Here is a 17,052-nt window from a genome sequence, read left to right as displayed (position 1 = left end):
TCACTATCAGCATCACCACATTATGGCTTTCTCGTCAGATAGCAAAAACACTTCCCTTTACTGTAAATCTATTTAAAATTGGCGGTCAGGTGAGGCAGGTGGCAACTGACACATTGACACTATTAAAATAAGTGACGTAGGACTTGGATCACAGGATTTTTGTTGATTGTTTCTGCAATTAAACCTCATGATGCAATTTGAATACTTAATACTTAAATAACACATTTTGGTCAAATTTAATAAAGTTGGGGACATAAATTTTGTATTATCACAGATTCTTTTGGTGGAGCTTGCATGTTTCTTTTTTTATCCACTTTATTCATGTTTGTTCCTCCTCCTTCTCCTTCTTCTGTTGTGTATCATTTATTTTTCAAATTCCGTTTCTTCCATTATTCTAAAAACATAACAAGTTTGTGATGCAAAATACTTAGGTTTCGGAGATAAGACTGGGACAACACACATTCTCAAGAGTCCAGGGAACATGGAATGTGAAAGTGTTAATTATTAACTTGATGTTTTCAAGCCACAATCCCATAACGTTTCTCTCCAGCTTAATATCAGGTTACACCAAATGCACACCTGTGTGGACAAAGGATGGGGAAATAGCTTTGGCTTTTAAGTTGAGGTGGTGAGCATGTGGGTTTGTGTGTGTGTGTGTGTGTGTGTGAGAGAGAGAGAGAGAGACAGAGAGAGAGAGAGAGAGAGAGAGAGAGAATGAGAAAGAGAGAGAGAGAGAGAAACATTGACTAGTTGTTTGCCTTGGAAGTGGAGGGCAGAGGGGTGGGATGAAAGAAATCAGAAGGGTGTTTCCTGTTGAAATCAGAGGTCGGTTGAGAAACTTCTCAGAGAAAAATGTTGAATTTAAGGACGACATCAGGACATCATCGGGAATACTTTTCTCCATCAGTTTGCTAATTAACCCTCAGATGCAGCTACTTCTTAGGTGAGGAAAAATACAGCGAATGTGGAGTGTATGCTTGTGTGTGTGTGTGTGTGTGTGTAGCTCTGGTGTTGTTCTTTTTATTACTTCTGATTTTTTTTATAACCTTAGCCATCATAGCATAACAAATGTTTTTTTAATCACTTTTTTCCAGCAACAAAATCCTTGTGTAGCAAAACTGAATAATGAATGGCATACTGCAGGAGTAGGAGATTATTTTTTTATATGTGGTAGCGTTTTACAAACTCAGCCAACTCAATAATGAACTTTGATCCGTCTCTAAAGAAGTATCCTATTAAACCTGTCCTATTAATCAACCCTCCATATCAGTATGTCTGATAAGAATACATGATGCTTTAAAGGAAAAACACAGATTTTAAAACGGTGTTATCCAGCACAGTGGGAGTGCCTCATGATCCTGAAATACATTAAATATGATCTATTGTCAAGCACTTCTGAAGTTCTTAAGTTGATTTTTTAAAATCTTTCATGGTCTCAAATTCTGTTATATGTTAAATCAAAGTAAACTATGACTTAAATTGTTAATCTTCGCTGGTAAGAGCTTGCATTTGGACTTTTATTTGTGTGTGTTCATGATGCTTTTACTTTTGTCAATATTGGTGATCAAATTATCCTTTCTTAGGCTTCTGGGGAGTTTGGACAGCATTTGAATCTGTTGCCGCTTTGTTTGCAAGTCAGTGAGAAATAAAATAGTTTCAACATTTTCCAAAGATGCTGTTTGTTGCTGAGAATAATTATGATACAATGACATGGTTTTAGTTATCTTAGCTGACATATATTCTTAATTACATTGATACAAAAATCCCAGCAATAGCCTTGTAGATCTGTTAATATGTAACCCATCTAGAATATAAACTGTTCAGGAAGTCATCAATATATTTAGATGTCCTTGAGCTTAACTTTTAAACTTTTAGCAGCAACTGGTGGTTTCAAAAACAAAGAAATGCAGGATGATGAATAAATTAATTTCATCAGGCGGACATGGACTGTGCTGTCGACATGCTATGAAAGCTGATGGCATTATGAACAAAAAGAAGTAGCCTGACTCAGAAGAACAATAAAAGCCTAGTCCAACGGGTGCACAATAGATTTATTAGATCTCTGATTTGCTCTCATCTTCTCCTTTAAGCATGAGCAAACGTCTTGTCAACCATTGTTCAGCCATGTCAGACTGTCAGACATGATAAACATTGTGACTGCACAATATTCATGTGATTTACAGCATAAACTCTGTAGGGAACGTGCCATATTAATGGGAATTGAAAATAGGCAACTTACTGTGCAAACTAAGCTTTTTTTGTAGTCTATCATTTCACAAACTAGAATCTAAATTACACTACATTTACTTAAACTAAGTGCCGTGAGGCAAACCCACAAAAGGAGGGGATGCTCCAGATGTCACACCAGGGTGCCGCCTCTAAATGTCCTGGCAACAAGGTTAACCACGGTTATTGACTGAAAGAGACCTTTTGTGCAGACTCTATGTATCCTTTATCACTCTGCATTTATATCAATTCGTCCAGCTATTTCCGCATATGCTGTATACTCCAAGGCAATTTCTGAGTCCATAAAACCAAGTTTTATGAGTAGGGAAAGGTTGGAGTAAGCTGCAAGGTTCGTTGCATTTCAAAGTCCAGGTCAAGCAACACAATCAGCTGCTGTTTCCAACAATGGCTCTTTCTCTTCAGCCACCACCCCCCGCCCCCCACCCCCCAGTTGTCTGTGCCTAGTGTCCCATAACATTCACAGTGGCTTAATTTTTAGAAGCACTGACCTAGTGACCAGAAAAGGTAATTTAACAATTCAGTCACAGAGGACTACGGGTTGAAATATCCAGGTATGTTGCGCCCAGTATCAGTGTCGGCCAGAGACATCCCTGACTTGCACCAGCCACTTTTTATTTGCAACCATCTAGTATTATAATATTATATTATTGTTTTTTACTATCTGGGATTGTCATATATCATCATATAATCTTCAACCACATCCGGTGTCGGGTCGCGGGGGATGCAGCTCTAGCAGGGGACCCCAAACTTCCCTTTCCTGGGCCATATTAACCAGCTCTAACTGGGGGAACCTGAGGCGTTCCCAGGCCAGTGTGGAGATATAATCACTCCACCTAGTCCTGGGTCTTCCCCGAGGCCTCCTCCCAGCTGGACGTGCCTGGAACACCTCCCTAGGGAGACGCCCAGGGGGCATCCTTACTAGGACCACCTCAATTGGCTCCTTGCAACGCAAAGGTCTCTTTTAGTTATTTTTTGCTTGTGTGTGTGTGTGTGTGTGTTTGTGTGTGTGTGTGTGTGTGTGTGTGTGTGTGTGTGTGTGTGTGTGTGTGTGTGTGTGTGTGTGTGTGTGTGTGTGTGTGTGTGTGTGTGTGTGTGTGTGTGTGTGTGTGTGTGTGTGTGTGTGTGTGTGTGTGTGTTATCATGGCAAAATGTGAACAGACACAGAGGAGGTTTGTCTGTTTGTCTGTCTCTGGCCAGACAAACTGTCTCTGCTGGTGTGGTGACCTTCATTACCTCTATAGCTCCAAGCACATATGGGCAGCCTCAGAGCTAATAGCATTTGTTATATTTTGGTTCTGTCCATGCTATGAGACGTGGCATGGCCTTAGTCATAATTTGGTGTCAGGAACTCCTGACTGATACCAACTGATTCTGCATTAGGCTGTCAAAACAATACAGGTGAGATACACACCTCAGCCTAAGGGCATGTTACTGCGCGCGCACACACAAACCACACAACTGTTTAAACCTGACAGGGTTTGTGTATGTGTGTACATACTGTATGTGAGGCACTTTGCCACGTCTTTCTTTTTGCATGTATTTGTATCCATGCAGATGCATGGCTGTGTGGGTGTGTATGGGTAAAATTTTAGAGGCCAAGTGGCACTGGAGGGAAGCTAAGGAGTAAAGGGGGCAAAAAAGAGATGGTGGGCTTTATGTCCAGAGGACTTAAAAAGTTTGGAGTGGGAGGATGTGTGGGAGGAGGGACAATGACAGAGAGAGGAGGGATGAAGTTTCAGGTTACCTGTAATACTTTAGTTTTGTTTTGTTTTGTCAGTAGGGCTTGGTCAGCAGCTCTCTCTCAATCTGTGAACCGTTGAAACACAACGCTACACACAGGCACTTTTTTTTTACTGCCTTGAGGTCTCAAAGAGGGGCATGTCAGGCACCCTTCAAGCCGGATTCAGTTACACTGCTGTAGAAAGAAAAGGGGAGGGTGAGAGAGAGAATAGAGAGAGGGAGAAAGAATCAAACCAGGTTTTGTACTTTAAGTCAGTGGAGCAGTAGCGTAAGAGGAAAAGGACGAAGGACATCCAGGGGACAGTGAGTGGAGTCCGACCTCCGGGGGGGAGGGCAGTGATAACTCTGTACTCCGTGTCGGATCAGGTGGTTCTGGACTTTACAGTACAAAGAAAGATTACTACATCATGTGGGTGAGTGCAACTTTAAGTAGAATCCACATATTGTTGTAAAGTCCGGGCACTGGTTTGCATTTGAGGGGCCATTTGAATATGAAAATATCTTCCTATCCTGGTAACAAGTTTGTTATCATACTATGGTAGACTACAAAGACATACTAAAAGCATTCTCTGTTTGCTTACCTGTGCTTAACCAGTTTCTGTAGTGTCCTGTTTAGTATATTGGAGATAGTATCTGGTACTAAATGCCTTAGGGAGCACACACGGTTGGCTGTAGTTGGTGTTAAGCATACTGTATGTTGTGCTTTATATTATCTTATCACAGGTAGTGGCAGCTTCTGGTTCAGAGAGGAACAGGTTAGGTCCGTATTGATACAGCTGATACTTATGGGTAAATTTATTCGTGTCTCACATAGTTTTTAGATTATATTAGCTGTAGGTCAAACTAGATTGCAACACATTATTTCAGAACATGTATGCAGTGCAGCACCCACCTCATTATATGAGCATATGTGTTCAGACATGCTTGAAGTGCAGCCTTTTCAACACTAACTAATGTATATTGTCCACTGTATAGATGCACATGCACTTGTTTGCGCCTTTATATATGGAAATGTGCTGACCGCACTGGTCTAGATCCTTGCATTTGATTAAAGCTTGCCCAACATGTCACATGTAGTTCCTCAGAAGCCCTTTTGTGATTGTTTCCATTTAGACGAACATAATCCAACAAAACTGAGAAGCAGCCAGGGGAACACCTTGTTTAAACAAAAGGTTAACCATGTCAAGGCTTTTATCTGTTAGGGCTGACCCAGTTATACTGTATTGCTGTATTGCTGCACTGATGCTGGGTTCACTTGCTGAGGTCCACCATGTAGGTCAGTCTGATTAATAAGCTGTAGTAAGATGTGAGATATGGAGTACTTGGCTATTTGATTGTTTTTAAATATTTCCCTGGCTCATAAAATGGTTTATGTTAGTCATGGAGCAAATGGCGACATTTACTGTATGCTTCCGCGAATGCACTATCATTTTATGTGTGTCATGGCATGACAAAATGTATTTTTAGGTATGTGTTCACTCTGGGCAACACGGTTTTCTGTAGCCATCTTTCTGGTTTCCCAGGTAGGTGGACCTCCCACTTTTTCAGTGCAGTGTCATCTTGCCTTTATTACTGTTTTGCTTATTCAGTTCATACTGTTTACCATCAGGTGATGGCCTGGTTTCTCCTGTTTTTTTTCTCCACCGGGATCTCTGGCATCCGTGATGTGTGATTCTTGTAAGGGTGTGTATTAATCAGCATACGTGTGAAAATCAAACTATTATGGCTGGTCGATATGGCCAAAATCTTGTATCCTGATAACGCCTATGCATTTCATATCTTGATAGCATATAGGCCTGTATTTTTTTGTGTACTCCAGTGTGAATTATATACACTACTTGACAAATTAAAGTTAAGTAATTTCTCATTCTATTAGGACTAACGTTTTGTGTACAGGATCAGAACGTAAAGCATATTCCAAACGGCGTAAATATTGCTGTGATACATTTCGTTCATCATTGTGATATGTAGAAACAATATAGAAAAGTATATACAACATACGTTTTTATATTGTTTTGACGATACTTATCACCATATTGCACGCCATATAAAGGGATCTCTATCATGCAGGGTGTTTTTAGGCTCTATATACTGTAGTCTACTGTATGGCATTAATGTGAAGCTTAAACTCTGTACTTGACTAAGCTATAAAAAACTCTCAAAAGTGAGTCTTCAACCTTTTGAGAAGAGAGTGTTTCTCAGAAAACCCTTACATCCTGTTACATAAAGTGTAAAGTATATGGCTATGAGCAAAAAATTATGAAACAAATTAGCATTTTATTGTAAGGAGAAATCTTATGTTACATACCAAAGCGCTGCAGGGCTTAATACACACGAGTAAAACATTCCTTGTTTCAATGTAAAGAGAAATCTGAGAGAGGTTTGACGTCGCAATATGTAAAGAACAGTCTCTTGGTCTTTGTTGTATGAAGCTTTTATGTTTAAAGGGGACCTATTGTACTCGTTTTCAGGTTCATACATGTATTATTGTGTGTTCTACTAGAACATGTTTGCATGCTTTAATGTTCAAAAAGAAAGCACTTTATTTTTCTCGTACTGCTCATGGCTGCTGCACCTGCATTCACCCTATGTCTGAGACACTGTTGCAGCCAGGTGCTTAGGACAGGCTCTCTCATCATATGCCACCATGGGCTTAGCAGCCAAGCGTGGTACTGCAGCACTCGCCTGTTTGTGTGGCTGTCCTGTGTCCGGAAGCACATTCGCCCATTCACTACAGTACAAACGGGGAAGAGGAGATCAGCTCTGAAAAAAATGTTCTGGATACCAATAAAAAAGCTCACTATTTTTTTGAGACTCTACTCTAGTTAAAAAATGTAGGTGGGCATAATTTTGGACACTACCAAAATTGAGTTATGGGCAGGAGAAGGAGGGCGGCCAAAAAGGGCCGTAGTGAAACACCTCCAGCAGCTTAGGTCCCGTCTTTGTAGAGCCGAGTGCAAGGCTCTAACAGAGACACAACTCTTCTGCTCACACTTTTTGTGCATTGTGTCCGATGTCCTTCCTATTGTTTTTTGTTGTTTTTCGTGTTGCTTTGTACTTGGCACTCGGGCACGGATTCAGAATCGCAAATATTTCTACATCCGATAAGACCTCCCACGTTCACGGGAACCAACAACGGCGGCCTCCTTAAGGGAGCCTGTGCCACTGAGTAGCTTTCCATAGGAATAAATAGGCGCCATTATTTTCGTCCGCTGTCCATTCTTTTTGCTATGTCCATGGTTGCAGTGCCCCATCTCTTTAAGCACACAGGGATTACTTTTACATATATTAACCTCATTATTTGATGTTTTGGCCACATTTAATGCGAATACCCACAATTGTAACATTATATGACAGAAACTAAGAAAAAGCATAATAGGTCCCCATTAAGTTAGACAGGACCATTTGAAATGCTGTCTTATTTAAGATGTAGTTTCTCAGCAAAACAGTCTGGGCCTTTTACAGTGGATTCACAGCAGCATAAAGTGAGCTCCCTTTAAAAAAAAAAAACCTGTCCAACAACATTCTTTGCCCCTCTCTATGGAGTCTATACACTTTGGGTTTGCCTTGCATTTGACTGCCAAGAGCTGACTGGGCATGATAGGAACAGTTGATTTTGAGCACTTCCTGTAAATGACATAAAGAGATATGCAAATTAGGGAGTTACCTAATATTTTGAAGCAGAAGTGAAAACTAAAGAACAGAATGAAAAAGAGGTATGACTCACAATTTTTATAATGATATAATATCAATTCTTTGGACAATGATGCAATATTTTTATGATATCACAAAGTCTACCACGATACGATTTATGAGCCTCAGATCGATATGAAACGGTATCATATGCCCATTTAACATAATCAGTGACATTGATGCCTATATCAACTTACAAATAGCAACTAAAATATGATTTTTGGATATTGTATTTCTAAACTCTTACAGACATTTAAATGAAAAACACACTTATTTTTAATAAAAAGAAAATCAATATAAAGTGGGAATTTCTAAATAAAGGTGCATCTTAAAGGGGCAGGTAGTAGCTCAGTCCATAGGTGACTGGGCTAGGAACCGGAGGGTTGCTGGTTTGAGTCCCTGTGTGGACCATGAATGGAGTGTGGACTGGTGGCTGGAGAGGTGCCAGTTCATCTCCTAGGCACTGCCGAGGTGCTGTTGAGCAAGGCACCGAACCCCCAACTGCTCGGGGCGCCGGTCACTGGCAGCCCCCTCGCTCTAACATTTCTCCATTGGTTGCATGTATATACTGTAGGTCCATGCATGTGTGTGTATTTTGGATGTGTGTAAAATGAAAAAATAAAGTGAAAATTGAATTTCCCCATTCGCGGGACTTATAAAGGAATTCTTCTTCTTCTAAAGATGATATTTTCACTTTGCATTGATGACATTGGATCGTTGATAATTGAATTGATCCAGATCAAAACCACTTCTAGTATATAACAATGTTTTGTTTAGATGAGTCTGCTAATTCCTCATTTCAAAGATTCTGCAATAGATCCCAAACAAGCATCAACTAACACTGAAAATATTTTGTGGTTTAAACATTGAATGTAAAGTTTTCAAGACAAAACAAAGGAAGAACAGGAGGTAGACGACAGTGCTCCTCAAACAGTCAGTAACTATATGTCATCTGCTGAAATCCTCCTAAAAGGCAAGTCAGCAAGCCATAGTGATGTGATACTTGAGCTATAGCACTACAGGATAACCTTTGATGAATAACATGCTACACTATCTCTCTGCCAACGACAGGAGATGCACTGAGAGTAACACACAAAGTCAAGAGCCAAAACACGGATGGCCTCTGTTTGAGTACTAGAAAATGGGTTTGATTGAGCAATTTTAGTACTACAGTACCTATGTTCCCGGGTCCTATGTTCCTCTCTTTGTATGTGATTGGGGACCAGCTGACCTTTTTTTTTTAATGGGTCAGATGGTCCCTGATTTTCCCCCAAAAGATCCTATGTCCCCTGCTTTGTTTGTGACTGGGGAACAGCGGACCTTTTACCTTTTTCTGTTCCCCCCTTTTCACAGAAAGGGTCCTATGTTCCCCGGTCTCTTATTTTATCCACAACAGTGCCGAATTCCCTGGCAAATAGGTCTATGAAGACCCTTACACTGCCCCCTTAACCTTCCCCTAACCCTAGCCCTAACCCTAAACTCCAGCCCTAACAAAATGCTGAATTAAATCCGCGGAGGCAGAGGGTTATGCGGAACATAGTTGTTTGCATGTGTCACAACAGATAGTGACATCCACAAGGTTTTTTTAAGGGCTGTAAAAGATCTGTCAGAGCTAATCATCAATATATAATAATCAAAAATACAATATAATGTAAATCTCCTGTGCCTTCCTCAGATATTATTATTATATATAGCCAGATTTTTAGTTTAATACATTTACATTTTTGAGGACATTGCAAGGTTTATTTCGTTTTAACTGCCCGCGATCATGAACAGTGAATTTGCAGCTTGCATCAGCTTTACAGAGCTTTATAGTGGTTAGTTTCCTGTTGTAGTACCAGTAGTTAACGTAAAAAACTGCTAACAAAACACGACATGAATTACATACCTACGTAGCCGACCGGAAGCTCCATCTTTCCGATTGGTGTGGAGGCTAACACATCCGACCTGTTGCTGTTGCTCCACTGAAGAGACCAAATGTATCTCTGATCTCAACAAGACGACCGACAAATGACCCCAGTAACGGAGGGTTTAATGTCATATCACTGGGTTACTGGGGATAGGAACAAATACAACGTTAACTGCCATTGCAACATTTAAATGGCCATCCCGTTATCCCATTGCACGGTAATGTTACTGAAAAAGTTATCACATTATCGCAATTTTAACGTTATTGAGTGATTTAATGCAAATATTTGTACGTTCACATTCAAATGTGCAAGCGAAAACAACTGTTGCACACCGCTATGCATGAATTTTCCAGGTGTTTCTAGGCCTACTTAAGTGTTCATCAGGGACTACTAGATATGTCAATAGCGTTACTATGTACACTATCTAGTCATGTGATTGTTACCTCTTCGGAGGCCTTTTTCATTTTTGAAATGGGTCTGAACCAAGGATCCCTTAACTACTGTCGTTCATTTTGTAATTTTTCCTCCACACACAATGTACTGTATTCAGTTATGCAATTGGGAAACAACTGATATCTCCCGGTTGGATAGGCTACTTGGGTATCATGGGGTTTAACCTGGCTCCTGTGGATGAAGGGAGATCACTCGTCTCACTATACCACTTTGCAGAATTACAGTGTGTTCTGTCTCCATAATATCAATTGCATTTGAATGGAAGACACACCATGTCCCAAAAGGCCGTGCCACAATACACCCCACGATAATGTACATTGAGTCTATCCATTTCACGTTGGGGTCGAGGAGTCTGTCCTATAACAGATTATGGGAACTGCCTGCAGCATATGGAGCAGCTGACAAATGCAGGAAGGCACATAGATGTAACGTGACAACTCATAGTAGCACACTATGTTCCATGTGTGCATTGGCGGGTTATCATTTTGTGGCACCTCCCCAGGATATTCATTGTCGTATACACCAGTTTTACATATCTGGCTCAAGTTATCCCCGTTTTGTAGCGTTTTGGACAGAGAGATTAAATTTATTCTCACATATATTTGTTGACTGTCACCTGGAAATAATCACAAAAAGTCCTGTGAAAACAGAATATGAAAGCTTAGGTAATCACATGGACACTTGCACACACGATTTCATAATCACAAACATCTAGACACACACTATATGTTCTCTCAAGCCATGCAATGCACAGTGTTTGTTTCAACACCTGTGCTCACCTTGTCTCATGTATCCTTGTTATTCTTTCCACAGACGATCGTCCAGGTGCCTTTGGAAAGCACGACCCCATTGAATCCCAGGCAGCCAGGTAAGCTATCACTTGGTGTTGGTTTCATGTTAATATGTGTTACTTTATAAATACCATGTTCAATACTTGGAAACTGTAGTCTTGAACTGTACTGAGAATTTTCAGAACATTCACACAGTTTTTTTTCCCCTTGACTCATTTTCAGTACCTCTTTTCTCTCAATTATGATTTCCATTCTCTCATCTCCTTTTTTCCCCACAACATTGCCTCCCTTATGTTTCTCTCTCCTTTGCCATGTATTTTTTTCTTCCCAGTGCTTCCAAGGCCAGGCCGCCACAGAAAGCCCATGACGGCTCCAAAGACCCAAAAAGAAAAGTCGGCTAAGAGAAAGCGAGTGTTGCTGACTATCCTGACAGTTGTGGTTTTACTAGGCATACTGGTCACTGCAGGCTATTTCAGTGAGTCACAATTCTCGCTTGTAGTTTCTTCCTCTAAGGGGACACGTGCAACATCACTGCTCGAATACTAGAGAAAAGTGCTTTTCAAAGATTAGAATTCATGAAAGGATTCAGTGTCATTCACTGTATTATAAATTAAGGAAGCAATATTTTATCCTAACCAGTGTTATTCCAATTCTTCCACTACTTTTCCCTCCAGTTAAGCAGCTGATTGACAGCAAATATTTCTTCTGCAAGCGTTCAGTCAAATTCATCCCAATAGATGAAGCTTGTGACGGGAAAGACGACTGTGCTGGAGGAGAGGATGAGATCACATGTGTGTCGAGCTTTACAGTCAATACAACCTTTCCAGGTAAAACAAAACACCCGACTTGCTTTGTCATCACAGACACAAAACCAAGCTTGAGAAGATGAATTCTCTTATCTTCCACCATTCCTCCCTATAGTGCGTCTTATGACAGGGCGCCAGGTCCTGCAGGTGTACAGTCGTGGCGCAGGTTGGAGGAGTGTGTGTAGCGACGACTGGACAGGGCAGCACACACAGACGGCATGTAAACAACTGGGCTATACAAAGTGAGTTTGCACATGAAATACACAAGATTACATCCATTGCATAGTTTATGTTGCAAATTGAAGGGCAGTGTAATTTGACCTGAAATAAAGTCTTACATAGACCCCTTCTGTCTTAACAGTAAACCTCGTAGCACCAGTATTCCAGTGGGCACTTTGATATCTTCCCTAAAGAATGGACCATTCACAGCTATCAGGCCTGGGACTGCGAACACACCTATACATCAGGCTACCATTGACCGGTGAGGAAGGCATCTTTCATCATATAGAAAAATCCCTTTTAAAGGAATACTTTATCCAAAAAAATGACTATTTGTATGTCAATTACTAACCGAATGTTGCCTTGAATTCTTTTGTGTCTCCACGGTGAGAACAGTCTTGGTGCATTGAAGAAATAGGCGGTTACAGCAAAATAATATCGAAACATACAACATATCTCAAACAACTCATGCAGTATAATCAAAGTCTTGTTTATCCAATCCTATGCTCAGTTTCTAAAACCTTATTATGTACAACACTTCCTTGGGGCACTTGTGACAGTGGTTACCTAAAGGTAAGAGAAGGTCAATGGTTCAATCCCCAGACTGGCAGGATAAATTTGGGTGGGCAAAGTGAATTCCTGAGGTGCCCCCTTGAGCAAGGTCCTTAACCAAAACTGCTCCGTGGTCAGCATATGTGTATGTAGACTGATGTGCATGTAAACGCACTGAACCATTCAGTGGTTGTACTGGATTGCTTCCAAGTGTGAATGTGATTAGGGTGTTCCTGAAAAAGAAAGCATTGTTCTCAGTGAAACCACCATCAACAAATAAATGTTTTAAAAAAGACACTACTCATCTCCGCGTTAAACTGTTCTAAGAAGTAAGCATGTAAATACTTCAAGGCAACACTTGTGAGTAATTGATATAGAAATGGTCATTTTGCAGGTATTCCTTCAAACTCAGATCTGAATTCATTGAAAAAACAGCACTTTTAGGAAACTAAAGCTGCTGCTTTTAACATTACTTTCATGTCAACACAAAGACCCAGCTGGCCGATTGTCTTGAAAAAGAAAACACATTAGACAATTCTTTCTTCCCCATTTAAAAAAAAAAAAAAGAAATATTCACTTCTATTTTCACTTTCTCTATCAGCTTTTAATTTTTGGTCTCCCCCCTCATGTCTCCTGTGCACATGAGATGGTGTCTGTTGTCACAGTTTCTGTTCCTAAAAGATAAAAAATTCCACAGTTTTTGTTCCCCTCTGTCCTGTCCCCTATGAAAGTGAACAAAAAAGACAGGTAGTTTAAGCAAACAAAGCAGAAGAGAAACAGAGACAAAGTTCAGCATGGGGATGATTTACGGTCAACATTTGACTGTGTATTTTGTCTGTTTGACTAATTGCATGGCCATTTGGGGTTCCTGGGCAACTCTAAATGTTTGATGAATGCCTTTTTGTTTTCTAACAGCAGTGCATGCAAATCCGGATCTGTGGTATCTTTGTCCTGTTCAGGTGAGTTTTATTTATAGCAAAGCAACCATCATCACTAACATAGGTTACAAGGTAGAGTGGGGCTCATGAGGGTGGATGGAAGATGACATGGTTTTAGTTTCACACTAACATGCCCATACACGTCTAGCAACAAAGACTGTCTTGGCAACATATGAGTATATCCTTCATTCCTTAGAGCAAATTAAAAAAAAGTTTGTGGAGGAAAAGAAACTTGTTTAGCCTGACCTCTCAAGATGGATGAATCAACAAAGACATCCACTAAAAGCTAGATTGAAATGGACTACAAAGAAAATAATCTTAACAACTTTGTTTCACAGACTGTGGAGATGTGAGCAGTGAGGACCGTATTATCGGGGGCACGGATGCTTTCATTGAGGACTGGCCCTGGCAGGTTAGCCTGCAGCAGGGAGGCCAACACACATGTGGAGGCTCACTGGTGTCACCACGTTGGGTTGTCACTGCCGCCCACTGTTTTACTGGGTCAGTATAGTTTCCATATATACCATTTCCAATGAATTTCATTGTGGTTAACATCTCATGCATGAACTCATACTCACTCCCTCCCTCCCCTCGCTCTCTTCTTTTGGGCCTTGCAGCAGTAAAAAGGAGCTAAGTCGCTGGAGAGTGGTGTCAGGCCGGACATACATGGGCACACTGGGAGGTTCCTGTGTGGACAGAGTCATATTAAATGGAGATTACGATCCAGCACGAAACGACTATGACATTGCACTAATGAGACTCTGCAGCCCAATCACAGTGGGAGGTAAGCATTTAATTTAATACTCATAAAAACACAGATTGGTATATTTATCAGTATTTCTAGTTAACTGACCTTGTCCAGGCTGTAGTTGAAATTTAAACCTAATAGTTCTGGTAAGGCGAGTAAGGATCCAGCAGGCTTTACTCTATTGCCCTCTTGTGGTGTATATGTCAAACAGCAAGCTCTTGACTATATATCAAATTCAGCCAGTGTCGCCAACAATTGAACTTGTACCATGAATTTGCTTAAATAATAAGACACCAAAAGGCTACTGTTTTTTCATAATGAATGCACTGCCCCTGTCTTTCAGTGGGCAGCAAGCCGGTTTGTCTACCTCCTAAAGCCTTTGGCCTCCCTGCCGAAGCCAACATGGCTGTGACTGGCTGGGGATACCTGGAGGAAAACGGTGAGAAACCTACATGCTACCTCTCATCAACAAGAACACACTACTTATATTAACTTACTATTATAACTAAAAGATCCTTGTTCTGCCTTTAGGTAATGTTTCTCCTTCACTTCAGAAAGCCTTTATCCCTCTGATAGACCGGGCTAAGTGTTCCAGCCCCACAGTGTATGGTAATGCCATAACCCAAAGGATGATCTGTGCTGGTTTCCTGGAGGGTAGAGTGGATGCCTGTCAGGTAATGGACCAGTTAGAATCAATACTGAAACAGGGATATACTTTTATACAGGCCTAAAGTAAAACTTCCACAGGAAGAATATGTAGAATATTGACTTTCTCTTCTGGTAAATGGTTTTGATATTCAAAAAAAAATGTTATGACTCCTAGGGGGACAGTGGAGGTCCTTTGGTGTACTTCACCTCCTCTCAATGGCATCTTGTTGGAGTGGTGAGCTGGGGCGTTGGCTGTGCCCGGGAAAGAAGGCCAGGTGTCTACTGCAACGTCGAAGAGATGCTAAACTGGATTCATACAGTCGTTGAGGTACAGCATAAAGACACAATGCTAAGTTTCCGATAGCAAGGTCCACTTACTCTACTGACATAAAGACAACAATATGAGAACTGCATTACATACAAAGCCCAACCTGATGTTTTTAACTTCATCCCCCCAGAAAAACCCATGAGGTCCTCCATTGTGATGAGCAGCCACTTTAGGACTCCAGTCAGGTCTACGTTGGACAGTCGGGGGAAAATAAAAGAAAGCTTTTGTTTCAACTTGGCTGACAGAAGGAGAGGATAAGGGAAGCTGACGATTGATCCCACAATTAACACAGATGAACTGTTAAACAAAGCCATATGCAAAAACACTGCACGTTTACACACACTCACACACACACACACGCACACACACTCTTCATACAAACATATTTCAGGTGTTGTTTGTGCCACTTCAGGTTCTTCTTGTCTCAGGGAGCAAGTATATTTATGATACGTGGCACTAGTCGGTCTGTGATGTTTTTAAGATTTTACAATGTATGACAGATCTAATTCACTGAATCATGCGTTTTTAAAACAAGAAAATCTAATGAAAATAGAAAATATAGTCATTGGTATTTACACGAGGACAGCACTATCTGTACAAAGTGTTTTAACTGTGAAGATTTTGGACCTTACCAGACTGGCAGACCTCAAACATAATGTACTTAATTACTATGTGCTATGGTGTTAGTGTTTTAGTGTGCAATGTGTTGTGAGGGTTCACATAGTAGCCTGCTGCATAAAGAAAGCTAACAGAAGGTAAAACTGTGCTATGCCAATGCCAGCAGGAGTCGATGTGTTTGAGGTTTATATCACCAATATATGTGACATCAAGATGCTAAATCCAGGAGTTTAATGCATTTATGGTGCCGATTCAGTTGATCTGATGTGTGTCCCTAATAAAAGGGACAGATATTGTGCTTGCTTCCTATCAGCTTGATTTACATGAGCACTTTAATTGAAACTTGAGAATGACTTGACCTTGCTGAATGTGCAGATAATTCATGTTTCTAGTCTAATGATATTGCAATGAGGGCTAAACATCAAACCACACTGTTATGTGTTCATAGTGCCTCCACACTAAGTTTCAAAGTGCAATCAGATACCCGTAGTGCCTTCAGTTTTTTCCTTCATAGCTAGAATTATATAAATGTCATTTCCTCAAATGTAAGAGTGAGCAACATAGATTATAGTGTGTAAATCTGTAAAACGTGTGCTCTCAGGCAAAACCCTGTCAATGTTTCTTCATTTTAAAGTACTAATTCAATTTTCAGCAAAGAGACATAATGTTTACCTATATTTTGGTGTTATTTATCATTCTCTTGTCTATGACGACCTTTAAAAGTAGTGTAAATTGGCACTTCTGAACTTAAAAATATTAAACACAATGTATTATACTGTTTGGTGAGTGCAAGGGTGGCTGATACTATTTGACTGTAAATTTGGTACATTTTGTTCATTTTTATATACCTGTAAATAGCTTGTAAATATAATAAAGACATTCTTCTTCAACTTGGCAGTTAAAACAACTTGATAGTCTTTGCAAGTGTATGTGCTAGAAACTGGATCCCTCCTTGTTCAATGTACTGTCACCCTCCTCCCAAGCATACACCCACTGACCCAAAGTTAACAAAAGGAACAAAAGGGGAACAGAATGTATGTACATCATTGTATATATTGTGAACAAAGGATTATTCAAATGGCACGTTTCATCTCAAATGTCTGGAACATACAGTATCTTAAAATGACAATGGCACTGTGTAGAAAGTTTGATTTTTCCTGTCCTCGTGCCTTGGACTTTATTATACCACGTCCCTGTGGAGGACAGATGTAATTTTCTTTGACCAGTTTTCCACCGACCTTACATGCTTTAGGTTTCTAGCTTGAATAGCTACAGAACCAGTTTTAGATAGATAGTGAAAAGGGTATGGGGCTCCAGCTCCCCTGGTGCTCAGCCTCCAATAAAGTTATACAATTTCTATC

General features: G+C 40.5%; 1 protein-coding gene across 3 annotated transcripts; it reads left to right on the top strand.

The window, feature by feature from the left end:
* Positions 1-4,059: 4,059 nt before the first annotated feature.
* On the top strand, positions 4,060-16,581 carry tmprss4a (transmembrane serine protease 4a). Of its 3 annotated transcripts, none has more exons than XM_083913416.1 (13): positions 4,060-4,396; positions 10,857-10,911; positions 11,166-11,309; positions 11,509-11,661; positions 11,756-11,882; positions 12,002-12,121; positions 13,327-13,370; positions 13,688-13,850; positions 13,967-14,133; positions 14,441-14,536; positions 14,629-14,771; positions 14,921-15,073; positions 15,204-16,581. In XM_083913416.1, the coding sequence occupies exons 3-13, from the start codon at positions 11,198-11,200 to the stop codon at positions 15,213-15,215; spliced, it is 1,290 nt and encodes a 429-aa protein (XP_083769542.1). In that variant the 5' UTR covers positions 4,060-4,396; positions 10,857-10,911; positions 11,166-11,197; the 3' UTR covers positions 15,216-16,581. The 3 variants fall into 3 exon arrangements, with proteins under 3 accessions (XP_083769542.1, XP_083769541.1, XP_083769540.1); XM_083913415.1 differs by having other exon boundaries at positions 4,060-4,400; positions 13,330-13,370; XM_083913414.1 differs by having other exon boundaries at positions 4,060-4,400.
* The last annotated feature ends 471 nt before the right edge of the window (positions 16,582-17,052 follow it).

This window comes from Echiichthys vipera, assembly GCF_963691815.1.
Source record: "Echiichthys vipera genome assembly, chromosome: 5".
Taxonomy (NCBI): domain Eukaryota; kingdom Metazoa; phylum Chordata; class Actinopteri; order Perciformes; family Trachinidae; genus Echiichthys; species Echiichthys vipera.
Note: the sequence above shows the minus strand (reverse complement) of the source record. Positions and strands in the feature narration are given on the sequence as shown.